The 26,828-nt window shown below is 38.6% G+C and overlaps 3 protein-coding genes across 7 annotated transcripts in view; 1 reads left to right on the top strand and 2 right to left on the bottom strand.

Annotated features, from left to right (window-relative positions):
• The window catches only part of ZBTB2 (zinc finger and BTB domain containing 2), a 28,886-nt gene extending 24,273 nt beyond the window's left edge, over window positions 1-4,613 (bottom strand). Inside the window, 1 exon segment of the mRNA XM_020986604.2 lies at window positions 4,525-4,613. The gene's annotated coding sequence lies outside the window, so the exon portion shown is untranslated.
• A 10,248-nt stretch (window positions 4,614-14,861) lies between these two features.
• Window positions 14,862-26,828, top strand: part of LOC110208550 (damage-control phosphatase ARMT1-like) — a 78,488-nt gene continuing 66,521 nt past the window's right edge. Inside the window, exon 1 of the mRNA XM_020986610.2 lies at window positions 14,862-14,957. The gene's annotated coding sequence lies outside the window, so the exon portion shown is untranslated. The remainder of the gene's footprint in view (window positions 14,958-26,828) is intronic.
• Window positions 24,151-26,828, bottom strand: part of RMND1 (required for meiotic nuclear division 1 homolog) — a 52,409-nt gene continuing 49,731 nt past the window's right edge. For all 5 annotated transcript variants that reach the window (XM_020986608.2, XM_078155072.1, XM_020986605.2 and 2 more), the window contains 2 exons: window positions 26,324-26,440; window positions 24,151-24,361 (listed from right to left, as the gene is read on the bottom strand). In XM_020986608.2, coding sequence (XP_020842267.1) covers window positions 24,329-24,361; window positions 26,324-26,440 — 150 coding nt within the window. In that variant the 3' untranslated portion in view covers window positions 24,151-24,328. The remainder of the gene's footprint in view (window positions 24,362-26,323; window positions 26,441-26,828) is intronic.

Genomic DNA, 26,828 nt, shown 5'->3' with positions numbered 1-26,828 from the left:
TATTTTAAATGTGCCAGGGAAAGTTTGATGTTTAAAAGAACCTTGTAAATACCTTTACAAATTGAAAACTGTTCTGTTTGAATAATCACTTTTAAAATTCTAATTCCTATATGTTCAGTTTTTGGTAAATTTTGTTTTTTTTTAAAGTGGATTCCTAAGTCAAACATAAACTACACATTCATAAATTCACAGGTTAGAGTTTGAAGGGACTTCACTGATTATCTAGTTTAATCTCCTCAGACAAAGAAACGGAATCTCTGGGGAAGCAGGTGGTATGAAAGCAGCAACATGGTATGAAAAAAACCCCTCTTTTTAAAAAAAACTACCAAGAGCACTGGTTTTGAAGTTAAAGGAACCGAGTTCCAATGTGGATTCAGTTATCTACAACCCATGAGATCTTGGGCAAAGTACTATTATCTCTTTATGCCTGTTTGATCATCTGTAAAATGAAAATGTTGGACTAGATAATCTCTAAGTTCCTTTTATAGTTCTAAAATGTATGTGCCTATGATCCTGAATGCCTTCATAAAGCCAAGCCTAGAATCCAGGTCTTTTGATTCTGTATAATGTTCTTCCTACTCTGTCCTATATTAGTTTTTTTTTTTAAGAGTTGGTTAAAGAGGTTGGTGATTATATAAGCCCTTCCTTATGGAGAGGTGGTGGGACTCTTTTTGTGAGTCTGGCAGCAGAGATATAGTAGAGAAAACTGAGGAAAAACTCTCCAGAGTCCAAGTATTTTGAGTAAGAACAAATGACAGTAAACATAGGGTAGAGATATTTCATGAGGAGCAGGTTCTTTTCTATCACCTGTACTAATAACCTAGCTACTATGTCACAAAAAAAATCATTTCTAGCATCATTAGTTATCGACCCTGATATGTATCCTATCAACATATATAAGGTCTAATCTTGTACATTGTCTGTAAGAATGTTACCTCTTAAAATATATGTGTATATATTTGTAAAGGTTCTATTAAGAATGTATAGCTAATGGAAATAACAGTCTAATGGATACATCTAGAAGTTCAAAATTTAAAGGTGTCAAAGTATTATTGTAGTTTTCTTGGAGAAGCACCATGGGAAATTTTTATTGCTGGGGAATTATGAGCAGTTATGAGACACATTTTGGCAGCAGGAATCAGGTAGCTGATTCCAAGTCATCATCACAAAACAGCAGTCTCCTTATTTCATGGGAAACTTGCATAACAAAGTAGTGAGAACTCCAATGCCTAGATCTTCAATTTTTTTTCACCTCCTATATTTATATCTCCTTCTTTAGGAGAGAGGTAATCTGTGGAAGTAACTGATTGGGTCAACAAATATTTTGGGCTGATTTGCCAACCAATGGAACTAAGGATGTCTGGTGTGGATTATTTAAAAAATTATTTGGGGAAGTGAGGAAACCTTTGTAGTATTTGGAGCATTTCAAAGATAGGTTTTTAAAGTGTCTGATTTAAATTATGACCTCTCAGGCTTAACAGAGTTCTATACAGTGTAGGTGCTTAATATATGTTTGCATTTTATTTCATGATGATAAAATTAGGTGACCAAAGTAAATTAATTTTACCTAAGGTCTGACTATGCTACTTCATTGAAGAAACTTCAGTGGTTCCAAGTTAAAATACAGATTCCTCTGTTTGGCATTTAAAGTCCTTCACTGTCTGGCTCCCACCTACCTTTACCGGCTGATTTCAAATTACTTCCCTTTAATTTACCTTCCATCCAAAAGAGCCTGCTCCTCCATAAAGAACTTACTATTTCTTTGGTGGGGGCAGGGTACTAAAAGAACTCCCCCTTTCTCTTCATCTCAGTCTCTTGGAATTTCTATTTCTGCTCAACTGCTTCAGTGCCACTTCCTAGCTCTTACCGTTTTTCCCTTCTCCAATCTCCTCCAAAATATTTTTGTATTTATTTTGTATTTACCTATCTACCTAGGTGTAGTTCCTTGTCCTGCAGTAGAATGTAAGCTCCAGAAACACACGAAATTTGTTTTGTGTGTGGCTCACAGTCTCAAAATCTACCAGAGTATCTGAATGTTTTGGTGGGGGTGGGAGATCTTGGTTTACCCGTGTGACTTCACTGGTGTGGGAAACCGTCTCTACTAATGCAGAATGACAACTGCTCTGCAACTTGATAGTATAAATTTAATAAATGCTTGTTGAATTCAGTGAAAAGGCACATCCTTAGTAAATCACTCAAGGGCAGAAAATCACTGTAGACTTAAATTATATTTTTAACAGCCTAAGACCAGATTGTGTGAGAATTCGAATTCATCCTTAAAAGTAGATTCCACCATTAAAATTCAATTTGATTTGTAAGAAGTAGCAGAAATAGGTATTACATTTTCATTGATATCCAACTCATTTCAATTAAACCAATTTCATGCTTCTAAAATTGAAATTTTAATTACACGTGACTAGTTCTTGAGGCTCTATCAGGGCTAAAACAACTGACTATTCTAACAGAGAAAAAGATAAATAATAAAATTACAGGTAATTCTCCAAAATCTTGCTTTTAACTTTGCCACCAACTACTTTACTGACAAATCGAAGATTTAAAACATTTAACACGTCAAGTACGTCATATGACAGATATGCTGATTAACCACCAAAAATGACCTATAGCCAAAGGGCAGGAGAAATCTGTAATTCACAAGAGAATTAGGAATGTACAGTATTCCTGAGAACTTCTTATAATAATCACAACTGCACTTTAAAAAATTCTTATTTGGGAAATGAAAAAGAGGGCACCACTTCTTTCAGGGCCACCTCTAATTCATTAGTATCAGAAAACCTCAATCACATAACAATGTACAGTAACATCTTTCTTTTGTGTGTTTTCCTTTCCCCCGGATGTCTCTTCAATCACATTACAGCGCTGGACTCCACCGGATGGAAGACGAGGGAGTTCCTTCGCTCTGGCAGGAACGCATCCCGGTTCCCTCCTTCCCTAGCTCCCCCACAAGGCAGCGATTTTTCCCCCCTGGTGCGCCCCCCTTCTTCCTGGGAGCCGAAAAAGGACAATTCCGGTGTAGCCCCGGAGCGCGGCTCAGTCATCGCCTCATGCCCGGAGGCAAAACCGCCAGAGCGCAAGGCGTTCTACTCTCCTTTATCGGAGGCACAGATCTGGGGCCGACGGAAGTTCGCGGGCCTCGACCAAGCGAGTGAAACCCCTGAGGGGCCCGAGCGAGAAACCGCCGCCTGCACGGAACCTGAGGACGCGGAGGCAGCCGGTTAAACACCCCGCCGGCTGTCTGCGGAGAGCGCCCATCGGCCGGGCCAGGCCCAAGGAAGCGTTAACGGTCGTTTCTCGAGAGCGGGAGAAAAGCATCTTCCCAAGTACCCAGGTCCGAGACCAGCCCCGAGCCGGGACAGGGGAAGGCGGAACGGAGGCGGGGCCGGCGAAGGCATCCCTCGGGCCGGGGAGGGGCAGGGGCGGGGGCGGAGGGAAAACAGCGACACTCCCAGCCTGCGCCGCTCGCTCCCCGCGCGCGCTCTCCCAAGTCCCGCGGAGTTTAACACAATGCCGACGCCAACGCCATGCGCACCGCCCCAGAAAGCTCGATTAACCCGGCGCAGTAGAAAAGGGGAGGGGGGAGGGGGGAAGAGTGAGAGCCAGAAGTGGGCAGGCCGGAAGCGCGCGCGAGAGCCGCAGACAGCGCGAGACCCGGGTAGGCCGGAAGCGCGCGTGCGCGCCCCCGCCCGTGAGCAGGGAGGAGGAGGCGGAGCCGCAGCACTGGCGGCAGGAGCTGGAGGAGTCGCTGCAGCTGGGAGAAGCGCCAGAGAGGCCGGGCCTGCTCCGGTCTGACCGGATCCCTCCCCTCCCCCTCCCTTCTACCTCCCCTCCCCCCAAACCCACTTCCGCAGCTCGCGGCCTTGCCGCTGAAGCAGCAGCAGCAGCAGCAGCAGTAGCCGCAGCGGGAGGAGGCGGAGGCAGCGAAATGTCTGAGGGGGTAACGCACCAGACGGGCCCGTCTCTCCAAGCTCCAGCGCGGGACTCTCACCGGCCGCCGCCGATCGTGACAGACCTCGCGGTTGCGGCGGGAGGGGAGTGGAGAGAAGGGGAGGGGCCGGGGAAGGGGAACGGAACGCGAATTGCCCCCCCTCCCCAGCTCCGCCGCCCGCCCTCTCGGCTTCCGTCCCCTCCCCCTCCCGAAAAGCCCCGGATGAAGTCGCCGCCGACTCGCCGCCGCCGCCTGGCTCCGGGGGATGGTTTTGTCAGGCGGCCAGAGTCCCGGCGCCAGGCGCAGCCACCACCACCCCCACGGGGCGCACCCTCCTCCCGTTTTCCTGAACCGGGTCTCTTGGCTGCTCGGGTTTACCCGCCTGATCATCACCTGGAGCCGGGCAGGGAGTAAAGCGGAGCAGGACACGACTTGTTCGTTGTCTCCTTTGTTGCCGCCGCCGGGATCGTTGACGAGCCCCGGCCCCTGCATTCCCCCTCGCCTCCCCGTTTTTCCGGGGGCTGGGGGCAGGGGTGGCACGTGGAAACCGGGACCCTGGGACCATGTTGGTACCTGCTCACCTGGTGCTGCCGTCGCCGCTGGGAGGAGGAGTATAGAGGGGGTGCCGCTGTGCAGCCCCAGCCGCGCTCTCCCTCTGCCGCCGCCGCCGCCGCCGCCTTCTCTGGCTCTAGCTGCTGCTGCTGCCGCGGTCGGTGTCTCCGGCGCGGCGGCGGCGGCGGCGGCGGGGCTTTTCCTGTCCGGTTACGTTAAGGTCACATGACCGAGAGCGGAGCGACTTGTGCAAAGAGGCTGAGAGCGGCTCCCGCCGGGGAGGGGGGGGGAGAGACGACGAGAGCTGTGGCGGCAAGTCCCCCCTCCCCCGCCCGCTTCCCTTCCCCGCCCGCCTCCGCCTCCGCCTTCTGCTACTCGGCCGCCGCCGCGGCCGCCGCCACCAGCAGCAACTGCAGCAGAAGCAGCAGCAGCAACAGGGCTACTCCCACCCTATCCCCTACTCCAGCCAAACTTCTGCAAATCATGTGGGACCAAGGCATGGAAACTTAGAACATATGAAGGCGGATAGTTTTAGTGGCAGCTCCTTGGTTTAGATAAGGTGTTTAGAAGGGGCACATTTCTGATACCTTGAAGTGTGTAGGGTACTCGGCCTTTTCTTTGACCACCACGCATAGTGCATGTTTTTGATGCCTCTTGATCAGCACCTTTTTATCTTGGCTTGTCAGTTTCTTATAATTTCTCAAATTTAGAACTAGAAAGGGAATTCAATTTAGAACCGTGGAGAATGTAGAACACTTTGGTAGGTCATATAGGCGATTTAGAAATTTTGAAATTTTTGTTAAAGGAAAAATAGGTTAGTATTTGGTATTGTGTTTGTTTAGGAGGCGACTTGTCTCTTCAGATGCATAAAAATTGTGATCTAACAGCAGTTAAACTAACTTGGAAACTTGGTCGTAAAAGTATTATGGCAGCAAAGCATATTTGCAATTCAAAATGCATCTGCTTTCCTGTTACAAGTTTGGTTATTTGAGTTACACATAGTCTCAGGTTTGTTCTACGTTTAGAAAGTAAAAAACTTTAAGACGTGGATTTTGAAACATTGTATCCGCAGAAGTTTTAAAAATGAATCTGATACCATAAGTAATCGGCATCTTATAACCAGCTTCTTTCTTTGCTATTTCTTTCTAGAATGTTTATGTACACTTTTGGCACTACAGTTATTTATTCTCTGTTGCAAGATAGGTTTTAATAGGGCTTTTTGCCTGTTTAAAAAATAGATGTGGGATTCTAAATTTCAGTAAAGAAAATTTTCCTCAGTAGTGAGGAAGGGCAATTAAGAATCCTCAGTGTTTCACAGTTGACTTCTCTTCACTTTATACTTCGGCACTTTTATACTTTTGTTCAGTCCTAAGGGGGGAAAATGTTGATTTTAATCCAGGAAGAACTAAAAGCAGAAATTCTCCTGAAGTGTAGCTTTGGTGTAGCAACCCAGGATTTTCAGGTGCCTTTGAACTTCGTGTAATAAGACAGAGAGCTTTAGTAACCCAACAGTAAATAATGCCTCTAGTGTAGACCTGCCTTAAACTTTCTTTTCCTTTGGTAAACTGCTGAAATGACTGTATTGAGGGTTAAATGCTGATTTCAAAACAAAATTTAGGTTCATGTCCTGACTTAACCATCAAATTTCAATTTTTTCTTGAAATTGATAGAGACTTCAGATTTTGTGGCACAGTTAGGTTTTAATTTCATTGTGAGGAATCAAAAAGTTTCTTAATGAATTGCTTGGTGATTTCAGTTTTCTCTTTAAAAAATCTTTTGACACTGGGACCTTTACTTCTCTTAACTATACCTCCTTTCCCTAGTAATGAACTCGGGATTTATTATGAGGCTCTGGTAGGGTTCCAGGCTGATGCTTATCAATTGTGTGAACTTGGGCAAGTCAGCTCCCTTTGCTGGGCCTTCTTTTCTTCATCTGTAAAATTTGGGGATTTAATCGGATTGTCAGTAAAGGTCCTTCCAGCTCTTAACTTTTTTTAAGTCTAGTTTTTTAGATCTATGAAGATTGTTAAGCATTTTGAGATGCATAGAAGACACAGTGGGGTATAAGTAGATGGGGCATGGATTTCTCAGGAAGACTTAGGTTCAAATCTCATCTCAAGAGAGTGAGGCCAGATCAAGTCACTTAATGTCTTGTAGCCTCAGTTTTCTCATCTGTAAAATGTGAGGATCTGGTCTGAGTGGTGACTTTCAGCTCTAAATCTATGAGTCTTTAAAGAAGGGAATCTGGGTTACATTACCAAGTGAAAAGTGGAATTCCAGGAGTAGGTCCTGAAAACTGAATCCCAGTTATGGAGCAAAGAACTACGAGGCTTCCATAGTCCTTCATGTATGTATAGGATTATTTCTCATTCATCCTCAGTAGCAGCTTGTATTGACTTAAGGGTTAGTGTTCCAGATTTTGAATCTATCATGTGGGCCCCATGAGGTTTTTAAAGTAGTATTGTACTGTGGGAAAAAATTCTCTTGAGTCAGAAGACCTAGGTTCCAATCCTGATTGATGCTTATTATCTTCAGCAAGTTATTTAATCTCCCAGGGCCTCGGTTTGCTTATCTATAAAATGGGGCTTGACTAGATGGTTTTTGAGGTCCTTTCCAATTCTACTTCTGTCATCCTATGACTTGTAGGAATCATAAAAATGTACTTATTAAGTGTTCAGATGTGCTGTAATTGGTGCTCTACTGATGATTGTCCTGATAATTAGATTTGCTTCTTAGAGCTTAGAACATTTTAGCAGATAAGCATAAAGAAGTTAGCTAATGACTAATGGGAATTCCACATGCAGAAAGAGGAGAACCAGAGAGGCTGTCAATTCTTTGGTCACTAAGGCTGTGTGAGTACCAGATAGTATTTTTAAAGTTGGATATTTTGGGCAGTGTGTATCTGTTTGGGAGAGTGAAGATAAATCAATAAATGAAATAGAGTTCTGTATTCAAATAATACCTTGGAGTAAGCCAGTAGAATACTAAAAGTGGGCTTTTAATGAAAGGAGGAATAAATGTTCACTGAGGTTTAGTATAAAACTTTTATATTCAAACATATTTTGCTGTTCCAATGATCTCATTGATATATTGGTACATTTTGCATTGGTATAGAGCACAGCTTCTTGACTCTTTATCCTATGTTATTCTTAACTCTGTTGTTATTATTAAAATGGTAGGTCTATAGGAAATCTATCAGATATGCTAGAAGAGGGAAGATAGATATAGATACATTTTGGAGGGGGGGATTACTAGTGAGACATTTTGTTCCCATTCTTTTCTCATGCTATATTTGTTCCACCTTATGTTGTTTATGTATCATATGCCTGAAGCATAACCATTAAGGTATACAACTAACCCATATTGATGTAGTTTACAGAAAGCTTGGCACTTTTAAGAATCAGAGATTAAGTATTTTTAAAAGTTAAATGTATAGTGGTTTTACTTTAAAAATCTTGATTTGGTTTTGCTGGTATCTTTTTTGTTGTAACTTAAGCATTTTCAGATTGATATGAAAAGCATGTGAAAATGGTAAAAGTGAGTGGAGTCACAAAGCATCTTATATGTACTAAATTGCTTAATTTTATTTCTGTGTTCATTAATTTAGGTAGTTCTATGGTTCTGTTAAACAGAAGTTACCATTTTACCAACTGAAAAAAAAAGTCTTGTGGGGTTTTTTGGGGTAGAATCAGCACAAATTTAGCATTTAATCCAGTAGATACTTAATTTGAAGAGTCTGTGCCAGTGGTGAGAACCTTCCACCTTGAGGCCACATGTGGCCCTCTAGGTCCCCAAGTGTAGCCATTTGACTGAATCCAAACTTCACGGAACAAATCTACTTAATAAAAGGATTTGTTCTTTAAAATTCAAAGGCCACACCCAAGGACCTAGAAGGCCACAGGTTCTCTACCCCTAGACCATTTCTGAAAATGCAGTGACTTTGAGTCATTAAATTAATGGAAAATAGCTCTGTGTACAGGCACAAAGCAGACACTATGACCATATTTTCTTCCCGATGGAGCTGATGGATATCTCTTACTGTTCAAAAACTACTGGTCTAGACTGTATTTTTCTAGTTTATTGATATTTAGGGTAGAATATTAATGCAAAAACTAACTATAGATTTTATATCCACTAATCTTCAAATAACTTTTAGGATGTCAGATTAGAATTTTAGAATTTGAAAGGAAAATAGTTATAGTTTAGCTTCCTATAGATGAGGAAACTGATGCTTGAGAAAACTTGTTGCTTGCCTATGGTTGTTAGATACAGGACTAGAATCCATTCCCACTGACCTGGGAAATTATTCCGAAAGAATTTGTCCATGTTTAGGTCCAGTATGAAATTCAAACTAATCCCCAAAATGACCTCTATGGTAATAAGAAATAACTTGTGAAATAGCATCGAACACCTCAGTTTCTGAGTATTTATAGATAAAACTGGGAATTAGGTGGGTATCTTTTCTAAAGAAATTATAGAGCAGAGGTCCTCCCAAAAATTTGTGTTTGTTTTCATATATTCAGGGTAGCAATTTGCTGATTCTTATTAGCAATAGCTGACCTTTAATGTTTCAAAAACTGCTGAGTGTATACATTTATATACATTTTCATTTTATACATTTGTATACATTTTCATTTAACCCTCACAACAACCCTGTGAAATAGGGGCTATTGTTTACCCCATTTTACAGATACAGAAACTAAAGTTCAGAGAGGTTAGTAGGCTTTCTGGTGACCTATACTTAATTTGGCAACAAAGAAAAAGAAAATGAAATTTTTTCTATCCTTCCATCAGTTATGCATTAACATTTGATTATAGAGGAGCAGGTCACCTAGTTTAGCCCAGTGGTAATGTGAGTAATTCAAGCTCATATGAGTGATTTCTTTTGGTAATCTATCTAGTTTTCGTGAGATGTCATCTTAATGGTGAGATTCTACAGTTGTATTACATTGAATGGAAATTTTCCTTTGGTATTCAGCTCTAATGTTCATCTTTACCATTTTTGTTTATAATGAAGTATTTTGGGGGGGGTTTCTCATTCACTACCCCTTACTCAGCTTAAAGTCTGTGAAATCTGTGAAACTCTTATTATTGTATATGTTCTGCCATTTAATCATTCATCGCCTTGTACTGTTGTTATTATATCGATGGCTTGACAACCAAATTGGGTAGTAAGCTCTGTGAAAGCAGGGCTCCTTTTTTTTTTAATGTTCTTAAAATATACTGCAATGCCGCGTGCACAAGACACTCAAATCACTTGATGAATCCAGAGCAGAACCAACTAGAAGGCTACTGCAGTAGTCCAAGAAGGAGGTAATGGGGGCTGAGGAGTCAGATGAGATTCTTCTGACCTCATCATTCAACTGACATTTCTCCCTGCAGAGTTTACAGTGATTTCTTAGTCCTTGTCCTTCTCAACCTCCCTGCAGCATTCGACACAAAATTGAGGAGGGGACCTCAATGGCCAGCTACTCCAACCCATCAGTGAAAGGAATCCCTACTATAACACGTCTGACGAGTACTCTAACTCCTGCTTGAAAGACTTCAGTAGTGGAGAACCTGCCTCTTCTCATGGCAGTTCATTCTACTTTTGGACAGCTCTAATTGTTAGGAAGTTTTTCCTCATGTAAAGCCTAAAATTGCATCTTTGCAGCTTCTACCTGCTTCTGCTTTCTAGGGCCAAATCAACAACAAATCGTACCTTTCCTCCACATAGCAGCCCTTCAGATCTCCAGGCTAAATAACCACAGTCTCTTTATCCAATTCTCACGTGATACGGACTCAGAGTCCCTCCCAGCATTGTGTCATGTGCAAATTTGATGAGACAGTTTTTAAGGATGGGAGAGCATTTTTGTTGACATTAGGGATGGGTCTAGTATATTCAGCAATGAGAGAGACATCTGGTAGACATCGAAATAGTCTTCCACCAATTCATCAGGCTTCTGTGACAGGTTGGCTACCATACTCATCTCAGACTCCTTCTTGTCCAAGTGTTCCATGGTATATTTCAGTGATGAAAATTTCTTTTTCTCTTTGACTCTTCATCAAATACTGTTATTCTATCTGTCTCTGGTTCTTAATTGTATTGTTGACCACCTGGAAACTCATGTCTCTCTGGGTTTTCATGACATTGCTCTTGGTTCTCTTCTAACCTGTCTAAACATTCCTCAGTACCCTTTGCTGGATTATCATCCATATTATACCTCCTAAATTTGGGTGAAAACCAAGGTTCTGGCCTGGTCCCTCTCTTTCCTCCCTAGGCTTACTTGGGAGTTCCCATGAGTTTAATTATTGCTATACAGGCAATTCCAAGATTTATATATACCAAGCCTTAATCTTTCCTTAGCTCCAGTCACCAAATGCCTTCTGGACATTTTGAAGTGAACATACCATAGGCATCCCTGATTCAACATGTCTTAAAGACATAACTCATTCCCTGAAACTTTTTCTTCTTCCAAACTAATCCTATTTCTGTTGAGGGCACCACTATCTTTTCCAGTCACCCATGGATGCAGCATCACTTTGTCATTCTTGACCCTTCCTCCTACTGTGTATTTAGTTAATTGCTAAATTTCATTTCTGCCTCAACATATTTTTTTTTTTGCTTTTAGGCAATTGGGGTTAAGTGACTTGCCCAGGCTCACATAGCTAGTAAGTGGTCTGAGTTCAGATTTGAACTCAGGTCCTCCTGACTTCAGGGCTGGTACTCTATCCACTGTGTCACCTAGCTGCCCCCACAACATTTTCATCTAGAGAGAGAAAGTCTATTCAAAATAACTACGGAGTGTATAAAATATTTGGGAGCCTACCAAGACACAGCTGGGATCTCTATGAAACAAAAAATACACATTACAGAAATACAGAAGTAAATAATTAGAGAAATTAATCATGGATAGACTGTTCTAGTTAATTTACTTTGTGGTGTACTAATCAAACTCAATCTCTCTTTTCTGACCCTTTAATATAGCCAGTAACCTATCCAGGCCCTTATCATCTCTCATCTAGACTATTTCTATAGCCTCCTAAATAGCCTCTTTGCCTCAAATCCCTACCCCCACACACACTTTAGTCTATTCTCCAAAAAAAGAAAAAAGTGATTTTTCCTTTGTATAGGTCTAACCATGTCACCCTATTGCTCATTAAATTCCAGTGGCTTCATGTTATTCTAGGATCAGATATAAACTATTTGATATTTAATGTGCTTTGGTCCCATCTTACCTTTCCAGTTATATTACATATTAAGATCTTTTCCCATGATCTAGCCCAAACTAGCGTTCTTGATGTTTCTCGATCACTGCACTCTCAGCTTCCTTCACTTTATCCTTGCTCTGACTATCCCATGGGCCTGAAATGTACTCCTTTTTTCCTTATGCTTTATGAGATTTTTCATGATTACTCCTTGCTGTTGGTCCATGTTACTTTGTATCTATTTTCTGTGGGGTTTTTTTGGGGGGGTAGGGGGTATATACTTATGATATTTTTGCTGTAAAAATGTAATTTAATGGTAGGAACTATATACTCAGTGTCCACCTTGTACAGTGAGTGAAGGATATAATTGCATGTTGATTGATCAACAGTAGATTAACTGCTCTTATCACTTAGACCCAGAACCTTGGAATCTTCTACCCTTCTCCTTATTCTTACTATCCAGTCAGTTACCATATGCTATTGATTCTTCCTTCACATCCTGTCTCTCATCTCCTTTCCCATTCACACAGCCGATACACTAGTTCAGGCATTACCTCTCACCTAGACTATTACAGTAGCCTACTTTGATTTTGTAGTTCATGGGACTTGGGTTTGAGGTGTTCCATGCTATATCTGACATTTTTTGTATGACCCTGGCTAAGTAACTTTTGAGCTCCAGTGAAATGGGGACTGTGCTCATACTGTCATACTTCACAAGGTGTGTTTTAGAAACAAAACAGAACATTTATATAGTATTTAAGGTTTATGAACCAAAAAGGCAATATCCCGCTTGAACTTCCCAACAGTCTTGTGAAATGGGTACTATAGCTATTGTTGCTGTTTTATATATGAGCTCAGATTAAGTGGTTTGTCCAGGGTCATATAGTAACTGTAGGAAGGAAGATTTGAATTCTAGTCTTTCTGTGCTCAGGTCCAGCATTTTGTCCACTGTTCCAAATTGCTTCTAAAAGCTGATATTAGTATAACCTTTTAAAGTGTTCTTAATGTTTACTCTCAAGCCCTCTTTCTCTAAACACACACACACATACACACTCTGAATAGCCTTTTGAGTGTTTGAAGTAGGTATACATATTAGTATCCTCATTTTAGAGCTAAGAAAATAGGTGTTCATAGATAGAGATTGAGTCTTGTCATTAAACTTTAGGTGCCTACTTGTGTGCTAGGCACTGTGCTAAGTGCTGGGGATACAAAAAGAGGCAAAAGATAGTCCTTGCTCTCAAAGAGCTTACAGTATAAGGAAGAGATAGCAAACATATGTACAAACAAGCTACATACAGGGTAAATAGGAAGTAAATAAGACAGGGGAGGCACTAGAATTTGAGAAAGGCTTCCTGTTGCAGGATCAGGAACATGACCATCTTTGTATATGGCTGAGCAGGGGAAGTGAATAGGTTAAGGAACTGAGTGGTTAGGGTGTTTGTGGGAGAGTAAATACGTATGTTGAAGTTTCCTAATGTGAGGACAGGAGTTGGGAAAGAAAAATTTAGGACTATGTACTGAATTCATTGAGGAAGGAAGGGAAATGACTTGGAGCTTTGTAGTCAACAGCTTACCACGGTTTTGATTGAGTGGTAAAGACAAATAGTATGAACCTTAAAGGAGGAGAGGTTACTGAGTGATGTAGATAGGGAGCGAAGCAAGTGGCAATGGGGAACAAGGAGTATTCAACTTGACCTGCACCAGTGATCAGAGGGGAATGAATGAAGGTGCAGCCAATACTGGAAAGAATGGCCAGGGAGGTTGTATCATCAGCAGGGAGTCAGGTTCCTGAAATAGCTAAAAGATGGAAGTAATGGAAGAGAAAAAGATTTAAGATGATGAGAAATTTGTTGCCTATGGAACAAGCATTCCAGAAGGCACAGTGGAACAGTGAGGGTGGTATTTGGTTGAAACTTTGCGGTGGAAAATCATGGGGGGAACTGAATAAAGCAATCAGATGGTGGAGGATGGGGACAGGGTTTGGATGATGACCTACAGGGGTTCAGAATCACTGGGATGTGTAGGTTATGTTTGGATTTGAAGCTGTCATTGAGTGGAAGTTGTTTTCCTCTTCCCAAAGGAGGCTGGAGATTGGATTGGAGACAAGTTCAGTAGATGGAAGGCATATGGTCAGGTGGGGAGGCTCCATTTTGCTGTTCCTCTTCCCTCTGAAGGCAGTATTCTGTGATCTCATAAACTACAAAGTGGCAGAAGTAAGATTTAGACCAGGGGTGGGGAACCTGCAGCCTGGAGGCCATGTGGCCTTAAGGCCTCAGGGGAACCTGGTCTTCCTGAATATACATTCCTGATTTCAAGTTTGGTATACTATCAACTGTGTCACATTGCCTGTGGTGAGGAAAGTGGTAATATTGCTATCATCACTAGTTTAGATAGTAAAGCATTCTAAGAATTGTAGATTCTGATAGCTTGGTACATATGTTATTAAATATCCTCTTTTATAAATATGCTTTTGATCTATCAGTAAAACATAGTAGTAGTAAAGATTTATAAAATTTTGAAGTCTTCACAAAGATAGCCATTTTGCCTTTTGGTCATATTACTGAGATATTTCTATTCTCATGGTCCAAAAGATTTAAACACAAACACTTCTGAAGAAAAACAGACTTCTGGCAGTCTAGAGTTTCAAAGTAGAAAATCTGTAATGCAGTTGTATTTACAGATCTTAATTGCTATTAGGTTGTTTGGAAAAAGGCAAGCTCCAGGGTAACCAAGACCTAAACCACATGGGGCTTCTAGATGAAGATCAACTTTTTGAATTAAGGACTTCTGGCTAGTGTGGGTCAGATCTGACTAGAATGAGTTTGATGCCTTCCACAAGTCTATACTTGTTGGCTGTGGAAACACCATAGTTCATTGGCCTGCAGCGGGTGATAATTGGCTTTTTTTTTTTTTGCAATAAAACACAGGTAAATTCTTTAATTTTTTACTTTTAAGTTTTAACTTCTCTAGAATCTGTTCCTCATTGTGACAGTTCATCTTTTGTTCTATTTCTTTTTAATTTTCAATTTTTAAAGCCTAACCAATCTACTACATTAACTGTTTGCACTGAAATCTTGCTGATAATTTCCAATATTTTTTCTTATTTCTCTCTCCTGGAATAGTGTCCTTTAAGACAGTCTTTTTCTTAATGATGTTAGAGAATTCAGAGCTACTGAGACTTTTAGAGATCATTTAGTGTGATGCTTTTGTTTTACAGATGAAGTAAATAATTGAAGCTTAGATAGATGAAGTGCTTTTTCCTGAGATGATACAGGTAAGTAAGTAAAAAGTGATCCAAGATCTAGATCTTCTGATATGTAATTTGTTCTTTCCATTACACCAAACCTCATCACATGCAGTCAAACAGAATGTCTTTTTCAAACATTTTAACAGTGTAGGTGACATTTATAATGGATCTGTGCAATACCTAAAATAAGGTAGAAGGCAGGGATTTGACTGTTTCAGTTTAGTCTGCCCCTGCTTTGTTGAATCTATCTTGTCCTGAGGGGATTTACATATATCAGATATTCTTAGCCTCGGGTTGCCAAGAGTAATAAAGGGGCCTTGAGATTCAGATGATGGCAGATTGGGATGCGAGTGCTACAGTGTTTGTGACTCTTTTACCTATACTTCATTCCCTACCATCCAGAGATGAGGCTACAAGGTTGATGCTGAGTATGAATTAAATCACAATCATGCTGCTGGGATTTTAGTCTTTATATCTTGAGGAAGTTGGCTACTGTATAAGGGCTTGCTGTGATGGTGACTCATTTTGGGAGATTCAGAGTCTCATCCTGTCAAAGGTATTAGGAAAGCATGTGTTCCTGGATATTCAGAATTTGAGTAGTAGGTTGTCTTATCTATTAGCTTCATCTTCAACAAAGTATGAGTTCAGCCTGTCTGGGAGATCAGAACAAGTATTTCCTGGCTCAAACACCTGTACAGAAATACTGCTGCTCCCTATGTTTGAAGTTCCTGATACTACCCTCAGATCAGTCAAATAGTCATACTTTATCTCATTTTCACCTACATCTATTCATCTTTTGTAATCTAGAACTCTCAAATTCTACTAATTATAATCTGTTCTTCTGTCTCTGCCCCTCCCCATTCCCCATTAACATGAATGAAAGAAAAATACATTGAGAAGGCAATTAAAATAGTCCCTTTTTGGTGAGTTGTCCTAGTGTTGAGATTCATTACCATTCCTATAAACTCACAGTCTAGTACTTCATTAATACACTTGTGAATTTTGGTGAAAGCACAATTCCTTGGAATTCATCTGCCACGCTCTGTGGTTGCCTTGACATGCTGGACACTTCAACCTTGTCTTCAGTACTATAGCTTCCTGCTTGGCTTTTTCTTAGCAGCATGATTGCCCTCAAAAGGCTGGCTCCATGTTCTTTCTGGTCAGCTGGCACTGTCACTTTCCAGATCATCTTTTAGCAATGGGATGTTCGGCCTTGCTCCTTTTTATGTATCTTGGGCCAATTAAAAAATTATTAATTTATTTTTAGTTTTCAACATTCACTTTTGAGCTTAAAGTGCTTTTGAGTTTAAAATTTTTCCCCCTCCCCAAGATGGCATGCAATCTGATAAAGGCTCTACATATACATTCCTATTAAACATATTTTCACATTAGTGATGTTGGAAAAAATTAGAACCAATAGGAGGAACCACAAGAAAGAAGAAACAAAACAAAACAGAAAAAAAAGCAAATAGTATGCCTGATCTGCATTCCAACTCCTTAATTCTTTCTCTGGATGTGGATAGCATTTTCCATCATGAGACCTTTGGAGATGTTTTAGGTGCTTGCATTGCTGAGAAGAGCTAACTCTATCAAAGTTAGTCATCACACTATGTGGCGGTTACTGTGTACAATGTTCTCCTAGTTCTGCTCATTTCATTCAGCATCAGTCCGTCCATACAAGTCTTTCCATGTTTTTCTGAAGTCCGCTTGCTCATCATTTCTTATGTCACAATAGTATTCTATTACATTCATATACTACAGCTTGTTCAACCATTCCCCAGTTGATGGGCATCCCCTCAATTTCCAATTCTTTGCCACCACAGAAAGAGCTGCTATAAATATTTTTTTACATGTGAGTCCTTTTCCCATTTTTATGATCTCTCACGGCCCTAGAAGTGCTATTGCTGAGTCAAAGGATATGCACATTTTTATAGCCCTTTGGGCATAGTTCCAAATTGCTCTCCAAAATGGTTGGATCAGTTCACAATTCCACCAACAATGTATTAATGTTCCAATTTTACCACATCTCCCATATTTATAATTTTCTTGTTTTGTCATGTTAGCCAACCTGATAGGTGTAATGTGGTACCTCAAAGTTGTTTTGATTTGCATTTCTCTTGGGCCAGTTTTTAAAAATATTTTCTTATGAATTTAAACATCAATAGATTTGAACATTTCAGTATATAAAGAACAAAGGATTATTTATGAAACTATCTGTTCATGTATCATCTAGATTTTATCCTAACCCTTTACCACGCTTTATACTCTGGTTTGCTATTTCAGCTATATCTTATTCTATCTACTCTTGATTCCTTTGCCCTATTGCCACTCACTTTACCAAACACCTAGCCTGGAGTTAATCCCACTAGCTGACTCTTGTTGGTGAGGAAAGTAATATAACTGTTCCATTTAGGTCCTAAATTCTGCTGAGGAAATAAAAGTTCACACGTAAGTAAATATAGGTTATATGTAGGGTTTTTTTTTTTAAGGGTGAACACTAACAAGCAGGTAAATCAAGTTCCACTGAGTGACCTCTTCATGGCTCCAAGTCTTTGAACTTACATATATTTTTTTCTTTTTCTTTTTTAATTAATTTATTTTTAGTTTTCAACAATCACTTCCATAAGCTTTTGAGTTTTAAATTTTCTCCCCCGCTTCCCTCCCCAAGAGGGCACACAATCTGATATAGGCTCTACATATACATTCCTATTAAGCATATTTTCACATTAGTCATGTTGTGAAGAATTAGAATAGGAACCACAAGAAAAAAAAACGAAACAAAACAGAAGAAAAAAAGAGCAAATAGTATGCTTCGATCTGCATTCAAACTCCATAGTTTTTTGGGTGTGGATAGCATTTTCCATCATGAGGCTTTTGGAGTTAGATCGTTGCATTGCTGAGAAGAGCTAACTATCAAAGTCAAAGTTAGTCATTGCACAACATGGCTGTTACTGTGTACAATGTTGAACCTATATATTTGCTCAGGTTTTCCATTTCCTTCAAACAAGAAACTATTCCTTTTGCTCCTGAAGGCTATGGTATTCCCCCCTTTACTGCTAAACTTCTAAAAAATTCATTTAATATTTGGTCTCTCCACTTTCTTGCCATCCATGCCTTAGGTCCTTGCACCTTGACTTCTGCACCTCCATACAAATGTTTCTTCCCAGGTGCAGTTAACTAATTTACAAATCCAGTGGCCTCAAGTGTTAATGGATCTGCAGTATTTCACATTGATAACATGATTTCTTTTGGTTCTCCAACTTCCTTTTTTCCTTTCTTTCTTTTTCTTCTTTCCTTGTGTGGAAATTTCCTAAGGATAAGGATCTGTTCTCAGCTTTCCTCTATATATTTTCTTGGGTAAGCTAATATAAAGTGACTTTAATTGTTACTAAAGTTAAATAAATGATAAAATACATCTCCAGGTCCCACCTCCCTGTTGAGCTTTAGGACATTTCCAACCAGCTGCTGGACATTTGGTTGTACTGCTGACATCCCAGTATACATCAAACAACTCATCACAGCCTTCCAAAACCTGCCTCTTCTGACCTCATTTCTGTTGGTGCCATCATTTTCCCAGTCTTAAAACTTCTGATGGGGCAGCAAGGTGGCACAGTGGGTAGAGCACCACCTCTGAAGTCAGGAGGACCCGAGTTCAAATCTGGTCTCAGATTAAATGTGACACCTTATTAGCTGTATGACCCTAGGCAAGTCACTTAACCCCAATTACCTAAAAACAAATAAAACTTCTGAGTTTTGCTGTCATTTGCTATCAGTTGCCCTTTTGAAATCTTGCATCAGTCCCCCCTGCTTTCCAACTGTCTTTTCTCTGTGGTAACAGCCTTTTAACTACTTTATCTGCCTCCACCCATTTTAAAAATTAATCTGCCCATCCTCCTACCAATTAAGCAATAAAAAAAAACACTTCAAAAAACAAATACCTCAGTCTGCATTGAGGTATTTGTTTTTGGCCGACTACACAGTCTGACAAGATACAATATGTCTTTCTGCATTTTAAGATCATCACCTCTGTGTCAAGAGGTAGGTAACATGTTTGATCTTCATTGTTTTTGGATTTGTAGTTTGTCATTGATCAGAGTTTGAAAGTCTTCCAGAGTTCTTTTTCTTTATAATGTTAATTAACATTTTATAAATTCTTCTAGTTCTGCTCAGTTTGCTCTGTATCAGTTTATCAGGGTTTTCTCAGTTTCCTCTGAAATTGTCCATTTCCTAATTTCTTCTGGCACATTAATGTGCCATTACATTCATCTACCACCATTTGTTTAGCCATTCCTCAATAGAACAGCCTTTTACTTTTAGTTTATAATTTTTAGTTGCTATACAGATAGGTCTTTTTCCTCCTTTGATTTCTTTGGGAGTAAAGACCTAGTGGTGATACAGCTGGATCAAAGGCATAGCATATGCAGAGTTTGATAACTTCCTAGTTATAATTTCAAATTGTTTTCTAATTGGCAGCTCCACCAACAGTCATGTTTTCCCACTGCATCTCCAACATTTGTCATTTTCCTTTTGTCATCTTTGCCAATCAGATAGGTATGAGCTGGAATTTCAAAGTTCTTTTAATTTGCATTTCTGTACTTGTTAGGGATTTAGTATATTTTTTTCCATGATTGTTGAAAACTTAGATTTCTTCCTTTGAAAGCTGTATTAGTTTGTAAATCCTTTTTATTTTATGAAGTCAGAATTGTCCATCTGCTTGTGATCTTAACCCTTGTTTAGCCATAACCTCTTTCCTTATTTATAAATCTCCGAAGTAATTTCTTTGATCTTCTAATTTATGATGTCACTTTATATGTCATGTATTCATTTGGAGCATATCATGTATTATAGTGTGAGTTGTTGGTCTAAACCTTTTTTTCCCTTTTTCTTTTTTTTTTTTCTTTTGGTGAGGCAATTAGGGTTTAAGTGACTTACCCAGAGTCACACAGCTAGTGAGTGTTATGGATCTGAGGCCAGATTTGAATTCAGGTCCTCCTGATTCCAGGACCGGTGCTCTATCCACTGTGCCACCTAGCTGCCCCCTGAACTTCTTTTCTGCAAGACTACTGTCTTACTGTTTTCCCAGCAGTTTTTTGTCAAGTAGTGAGCTCTTCCTCTGTTAACATGGGCCTTTGGGTTCTTCAAATACTATGCTATGTATATTTATTTCTGTATCTTGTGTGCCAAATTTGCTTCACTGATTTTTTTTAAATTTTTTTCCCAGTTGCATGTAAAACAATTTTTAATATGTTAAACTTCTGTGTTTCAAATTTTCTCTCCTTCCCTGAGACAGTAAGCAATTTGATATAGGTTATACAGGTGCAATCATGCAAAACATATTTCTGATTTACTCATGTTGTGAAAGAAAACACAGACTAAAAAAAAACCCATGAAAAAATAAAGTAAAAAATAGTATGCTTCAATCTGCATTCAGACTCCATCAGTTCTTTTCTCTGGAGATGTGTAACATTTTTCATCCCAAGTCCTTTGGAATTGTCTTAGTACTGATATTTTTTCAAACCATTGTCAAATTATTTTAATGGTTACTTCTTTTTAGAGCAACTTCTTTTGTAATCTTAACTCCCAAATGTAGGAGTCTGACCATGTTTCTCCTCCAAACAGAAAACTTTAGAATGGCTTCTTTCCCTTTAGCCTACCCTACAATAATCTTTATAAGCTGGCTTATTTACCTTTACAATACTCCATCCAGGCTAGAGTAGCTGCATTCTGTTTCTTGTAGGTTTCTTTGCCTAGAAGGAATCTTTCTATGCTCCTTCCCCCCAAAGTTTCTAGCTTAGTGACTGACATTTTTCAAGGTCTAGTTTAGGTATCACTTTATTAGCAAGATGTCTACAGCTGGAGAGTTTATTACCAGATTTCTACAACTGGAGAGTAGCCTTCATTCCTTAAATATCTCAGGCCACCCTAATGTGTATTAAGTACTAATATTATAATTATTGTATTCTAGCTATTTGTGTTTGGCTCCTCAGGACTGTCCTGTACATAATATATGTATGTATTCATTGAGGGCAAAGACTTTTTCTTCAGAGGTACACAACTGTAGCAAGTTTATCAGAGATGAGAGTAGAGTACTTACTTTGGATACAGAAAAAGCTACTCTGTAGCAATGGAAAAATCAGTTGATGAGACCTAATTACTGTGCCTTTTTCAGTTGTCATAAGTCTTATCTCCTTATTAAGTTTTTTGTAATGCTGACTCTGGGTAAAAGCACAATTTATATGCCTGTAAGAAGCGTTTTTAGAGTAAATTGGCAGGATGGGTCTTCTCTCTGAAGCTTTGGGAATTTCCTTTCTATAGACTTTTAAGTCTATCCTGTTTTTCTCACACTTCCTCTTCCCCCTCACCCCCTAAGCTAATAACCAGAAAAAAATTTGATTTTATATGTTGAGCTATACTGTGCACATTTAAATTGCTAGAAGGTAGAGAGGCATGTTATTTTTGTACTATGCCTAGCTAGCTTATTGCAAGTTTTGAAATATTAAACATCTTTATTTCTTTGCTTATTTTAACTATGTTCATAATTTTAGTTTATAATATATTCTGTTTTTCCCCTTAATAATAATGATATTTTTAAAAACCCAGTTAAAGAATGGTAACTTCAATTAGCCATCTTACATTTTTAATAACATTACATCCTTTCCTTTAGAAAGGGCACTAGCATATATATCACATTTATTATTTAATCCCTATTTATCTATAAAGCTGGTTTGCAATACAGACATTTTAGAATGCTGGTTTCTAACCTTTTGAGTATGAGCACCCCTTTTTTGTTATCAAACTTCCATGGACCCTCCCACCTGATAATTGACAGATATGACAGAAGTTTTGAATTCAGTAATACTTTCAGGTGGACTTTTTATAAAAAATCTCAACAATATCAATATACTATTACAAAAAACTAACTCATATGTATGAGACTTTATCTAGTTTACAGAACGTATGCTTTATGGATTCCTAGGTCTCTTGCAATAATCCTGTTGGTTTATAGGTTGGAAACTACTGTTCTAGAATATATCCAATAAAATATTGGATATGCTGATTTGAACTGTAGAACTTGAAAGACAGTAGGTGTAATTACCATCTAAATTCTTCATTAAATTGAAGGCCACACTTCTGGATCTTGAACAAATCTGTAGGAAATAAACCTTTGGCAATATTTTTCTTATATAGTTTTGTGGTCCAGCTAGAGTACTTTTAACAGGGAAGGAGTGGCAAAAATGCAAATGTAACAAACTTTCATCTTACCTTAGAGTAGTAATTTGTTATCCTCATAAGACATGATCTATTTGGGAGGGTTGAAGCAAGAAAATTCTCAGTAAGAACCAGACTAGGATACTTGGGATTATTTTTCCATCTCTTTTGTGTGAATTCTCAGAATATTAGATTTATGAAGATAATTAACAAAACAAAAAACCAGCTAAGGAGAATGGAGCACACAGTAACTAAATGGAAAAATGAATTAAAATAATTAGACAAACCAAAGAATCTTCATGACAGCGTAAAGCATGTTATTGAAAAATTATATTTTATGCATTAAAGAATTTAAATGTAAATAGATGGCTGTGTTGATGTTTAATTTTAAAACATATTTGAAATTGTATATTTAGTCATTCTCAAATCAAGCCCCCAGTGAGTTTTATCAGGTGCTTCCTGTGTGTTTAGTATTGTTTAGATCTTTTGGGGATAGAAATAAATGCTCCATTTCATTTTACATTTTGTTGTTCAGCTCTGTCCATTTTTTGTGACCCTTTTGGTGTTTTCTTGGCAAAGATACTGGAATAGTTTGCTGTTTCCTTTTCTAGCTTATTTTACAGATGAGGAAACTGAGGCAAACAGGATTAATGACTTCACCAGGGTCACACAGCTAATACAAGTGTCTGAGGCTAGATCTGAACTCATAAAGATGAGTATTCCTGACTCCAGGCCTCGAATTCTATCCACTGAGCCACTTACCTGGGTGAGAAAAATGCTGAGACAAAGGGGTTTTGGTAACTGGTTAATAGTTAGTAGTGACAGATAAAAATTTTCAGTTTATTTTTTGAAACTGTAGTATAAAACTTCAAGTAAACCAGTAAAGTCTTGTAAAAGAAATATGAAGATTCTCACTGTTGAGTTTTTCTCCAGTATTCAATGAATGCAACTAAAATATGTAATTTTATTTGCCCCCCCAAATGATAATTCATAAGTTTAAAATACTTTTGAGGCAATTATTTTTAGAAAATGTTATAAGAGAAACTTCATTGTGGAACATTTTAATGAAATATTTTTGACAGCAGGCTGAGGTAGAAGATAGGGAAAAAAAAACCCACTAAGGGCTAGTCAGAACTCACTTTACTTTAAAGGTGCCGTTATTAATAAAGTAAGTATCTACAGTAAAGAGAAGGATACTTCTTAAATAAAAGTGTCTTAAGTCAAGTCCTTATTTTAAGGACCTGAATATAGATTTTAGTAATGAAATCTGGGGGAAAAAATTATTTTTATACACACAAATCTCTTTAAGAAGTACTAAACTTTGAGGGCAGCTAGGTGGCACAGTGGATAGAGCACTGGCCCTGGAGTCAGAAGGACCTGAGTTCAAATCAAGCCTCAGACACTTAGTAGCTAGCTGTGTGATCCTGGGCAAGTCACTTAACCCCCATTGCCTCTTCAAAAAAAAAAAAAGTACTAAACTTACATTTCCAAATTGTCAATATTGAATAACCATGCAACAGAGAAAAGGACTGAATATGTTCATTTTTCATCAAAGAAACAAAACATTTTCACATATATATGTGTATACACACACACACACATATACATACACATGTATTACAGAGGATTTTAACTGAACAATCATGGAAATTTCTACCAAGGTATATCCATTCTTGATAGCCATAAAGAAGCAGGTTCCACCTAGGATAAGCTGTGCTACCTTAAATTGGATATTTAGAAGGCTAAGAATGTGCTTGCTTATAATAGAAATTATATTGAAAAATACTAGCAAGTAATAGAAATGTGATTGGTAAAAAATTCATTGAAAAAGGCAAGCTAAGTATATTTTTAAAACCTGTGGATAGGTGAAGACTTCATGACAAAGAGGTAGGATCACACAAACAAAATGATTTTTTTAAAATTGTATCTTGCATGTAGGAATACCAATACCTGAATTTCTTGGTTATTTTTAAAAACTAAGGAACTATGGGTAGAGGAAGAGACATGCAACTTGAGTACAACAGTCGTAATTTTTATTTGACCAGAAAAATATATACAAAGATTAGAACCACTATAAAAGATCAGACAAAAAGGAATATTTGCTTCCTATTATTTACACAAGTCAATGATACTTTTTAGTATATTTTATATGTGTCAATTTTTCAGTTATCCACATCTTTTTCACATAATTAGAACAATAGTCTGCCAAGTTCAAACATTACCTGTGGAAATAATAAAGAAAATTACTACCAACTTAAAATTCTCTTCATTGATTACTAAGATTTATTACAAAGCAAATTCTAAAAATGAAGTTTATTTCAAAAGGCTATCATAGATGTCTTCTCTCTCAAGGCCTTTCCGTACAAGGTGGGTTTTGAGCTGGAGGAACAGGTATTTTCTGCTTGTTTTACTGTATCAAACTTGCACTATTTCACTAATAATGTTTTTAAAAATATTGGGAATGTTTAAATATAAATGGTACATTAGAGGCTGGAAAACATTAGTATACTCCTATACAAACCATGAAAGAGTTAAATCAAACGTTTTATTTCTTTTCTACATCAAAACACCTTTACAATTTTGGTCATACTTGGTTTGGTAAGACTCCTAAATGAAATTCGGAAAAACATGAAAGATACTGGTATAAATGTCCATAATAGAAAAAAAACAAAATGCGTGAAAACTTTAGTCCATTAATAAGTGCTACAGATGGATGATGAACTGGGGCTAGAATTGAATTGAAGGACAGAACTGAGATGACTTGCATTTGAAAGTGTGGGTCCTTAAGCTATTCACTGCTATTAAAAAAAAATTCTAGCATTTAACAATGTTATGTTTCTCAGTGATACTATATTGCTCCAAATTAAGGCAACACAATGATCTCAGAATTAAAATTACAAATAACCAAGTGAGGAAATAACAGGTACACAGTAGATAGATACACATTTTTTCAATGCCACTTGCATGTAAGTTGTGGAGTACAGAAATTTATCGAGGGAATATATGAACAGAAAAGGAAGTAAACCTGTTAGAGATAAAATAGGGAAAACTCTTTGAGTAGTATCCTTGAGAAAAAACATTCATTAAGTGCTTGCTATACCCCAAGAATTCTTGTAAACAAGGGTAAAAATAGTCCCTAATGTGAGAGACAACATGTAAATGACTATGCTTGTTCTACCCAGAACAGATGGAAGGCACTAACAGTTGGAACCCAGGAAGGTCTACAGAAGAATAGATTTAAGCTGGGTCTGAAAACCAAGATACTGAGAGGCAAGGAAGGAAAACAATCCAGGAATGGGGAACAGTCAGTGCAAAGGCATGGTGATAGGAGATGGAGAACCATGTATGAGGAACAGTGAACAAGACAGTATAGTTGGATTATAGAGTACAAGAGGGAAAGTAAACTAAAAAGACTGGAAAGGTAGGTAGTGGCCAGATCCTAATGAGCTTTAAGTGACAAGTTTTTATTTGATCCTGGAGGTATTTTGAAGTAAGTAAGAGTTATTTTGAATAGGAAGTGGGATGATATGGTCAGACTTAGGCTTTAGGAAAAACAGTTTGTCAGCTCAGAGAGACTTGAGGCAGGGAGACCAATTAGAAGGCTTTGACAGTTCAGGTAAGAAGTGATGAGGTCCTGAACTAGGGCAGTGGCTCTGCAGTAGAAGACGACACCTGACAGATACTGTGAAGGGAGAAAGATCTTACAATGGACTGGATATATGGGGTGAGAGAGTGGTGAATGAAGGATGACACTGAGGTTATGAACCTAGGTGAATAGGAAAGTGGTAGTGTTTACCACACTAAGAGGGGAGTTCAGAAGAGAAGAGGTGTTAGGTTTTTTTGGTGTGTGTGTGTGTGTGTGTGTGTGTGTGTGTGTGTGAGAGAGTGAGAGAGAGAGAATGAATTCTCTAGCCAATTTGAGTTTAAGAAGCCTATCAGTTAAGTACTTCAAGATGTCCCTGAGACAGTTGTTGAATGCACACTGAAGATAAAGGGCTCCAGAATTTTGCTTTCAAAAAACTGGCAATTTTATGGGAAAATATGGACACCACCCTTGAGAAGATGCTGTGGATGGACTTAAAATTTGCATTATTGGAGAAAAGTACTCAATGCATAAGAAATTGCAAATCCTTCAGATTAAAAAAATATGGTGGAAATGATTGTCATCAAAATTCCCTGTTTACCTCAATGGTGATAAGTATAACAATCATCCATTCTAGGCGGAGTGCCCGCTTTTCATTGAGGTGATTTCTCATCAGGTCTGTTAGTTCCATGCAGTGTTGAAGCTTCTCATTCATTACCTATGAAAAGAAAAAAATCTGTATAGAGCTCAGAATGAAAAAATACATGAAACAGGGCACATGTTGAAGTGCTTATCTTTCTTTTTGAAATCTCTCAAAGGTCTAAAGATGAAGTTTAGGGGCTGAAACTGATTTACTAATATAAAGAACTCCCACATTAAAAAACTCCCTGACCAATGCAGGTCAACATTTTCTTTGCAACTTACAGTTTTAGTTGTCTATCAGAGATTAAATGACTTGCCTACAATCACAAAGCCAATATGTGTCACAGATAAGACTTAAAACTAGGTTTTCCTGGCTTTGAGGCCAGCTCTGTATTCACTTGTACCTTGCTGCCACTCAGTAGCCTTCATAACAATTCATATGTATACAGTTCTTTATTAAGCAT

This window comes from Phascolarctos cinereus, unplaced genomic scaffold, assembly GCF_003287225.1.
Source record: "Phascolarctos cinereus isolate Bilbo 61053 unplaced genomic scaffold, phaCin_HiC Scaffold_5;HRSCAF=322, whole genome shotgun sequence".
Taxonomy (NCBI): domain Eukaryota; kingdom Metazoa; phylum Chordata; class Mammalia; order Diprotodontia; family Phascolarctidae; genus Phascolarctos; species Phascolarctos cinereus.
The sequence above is the reverse complement of the archived record's forward strand: the minus strand, read 5'-3'. Positions and strand labels throughout refer to the sequence as shown.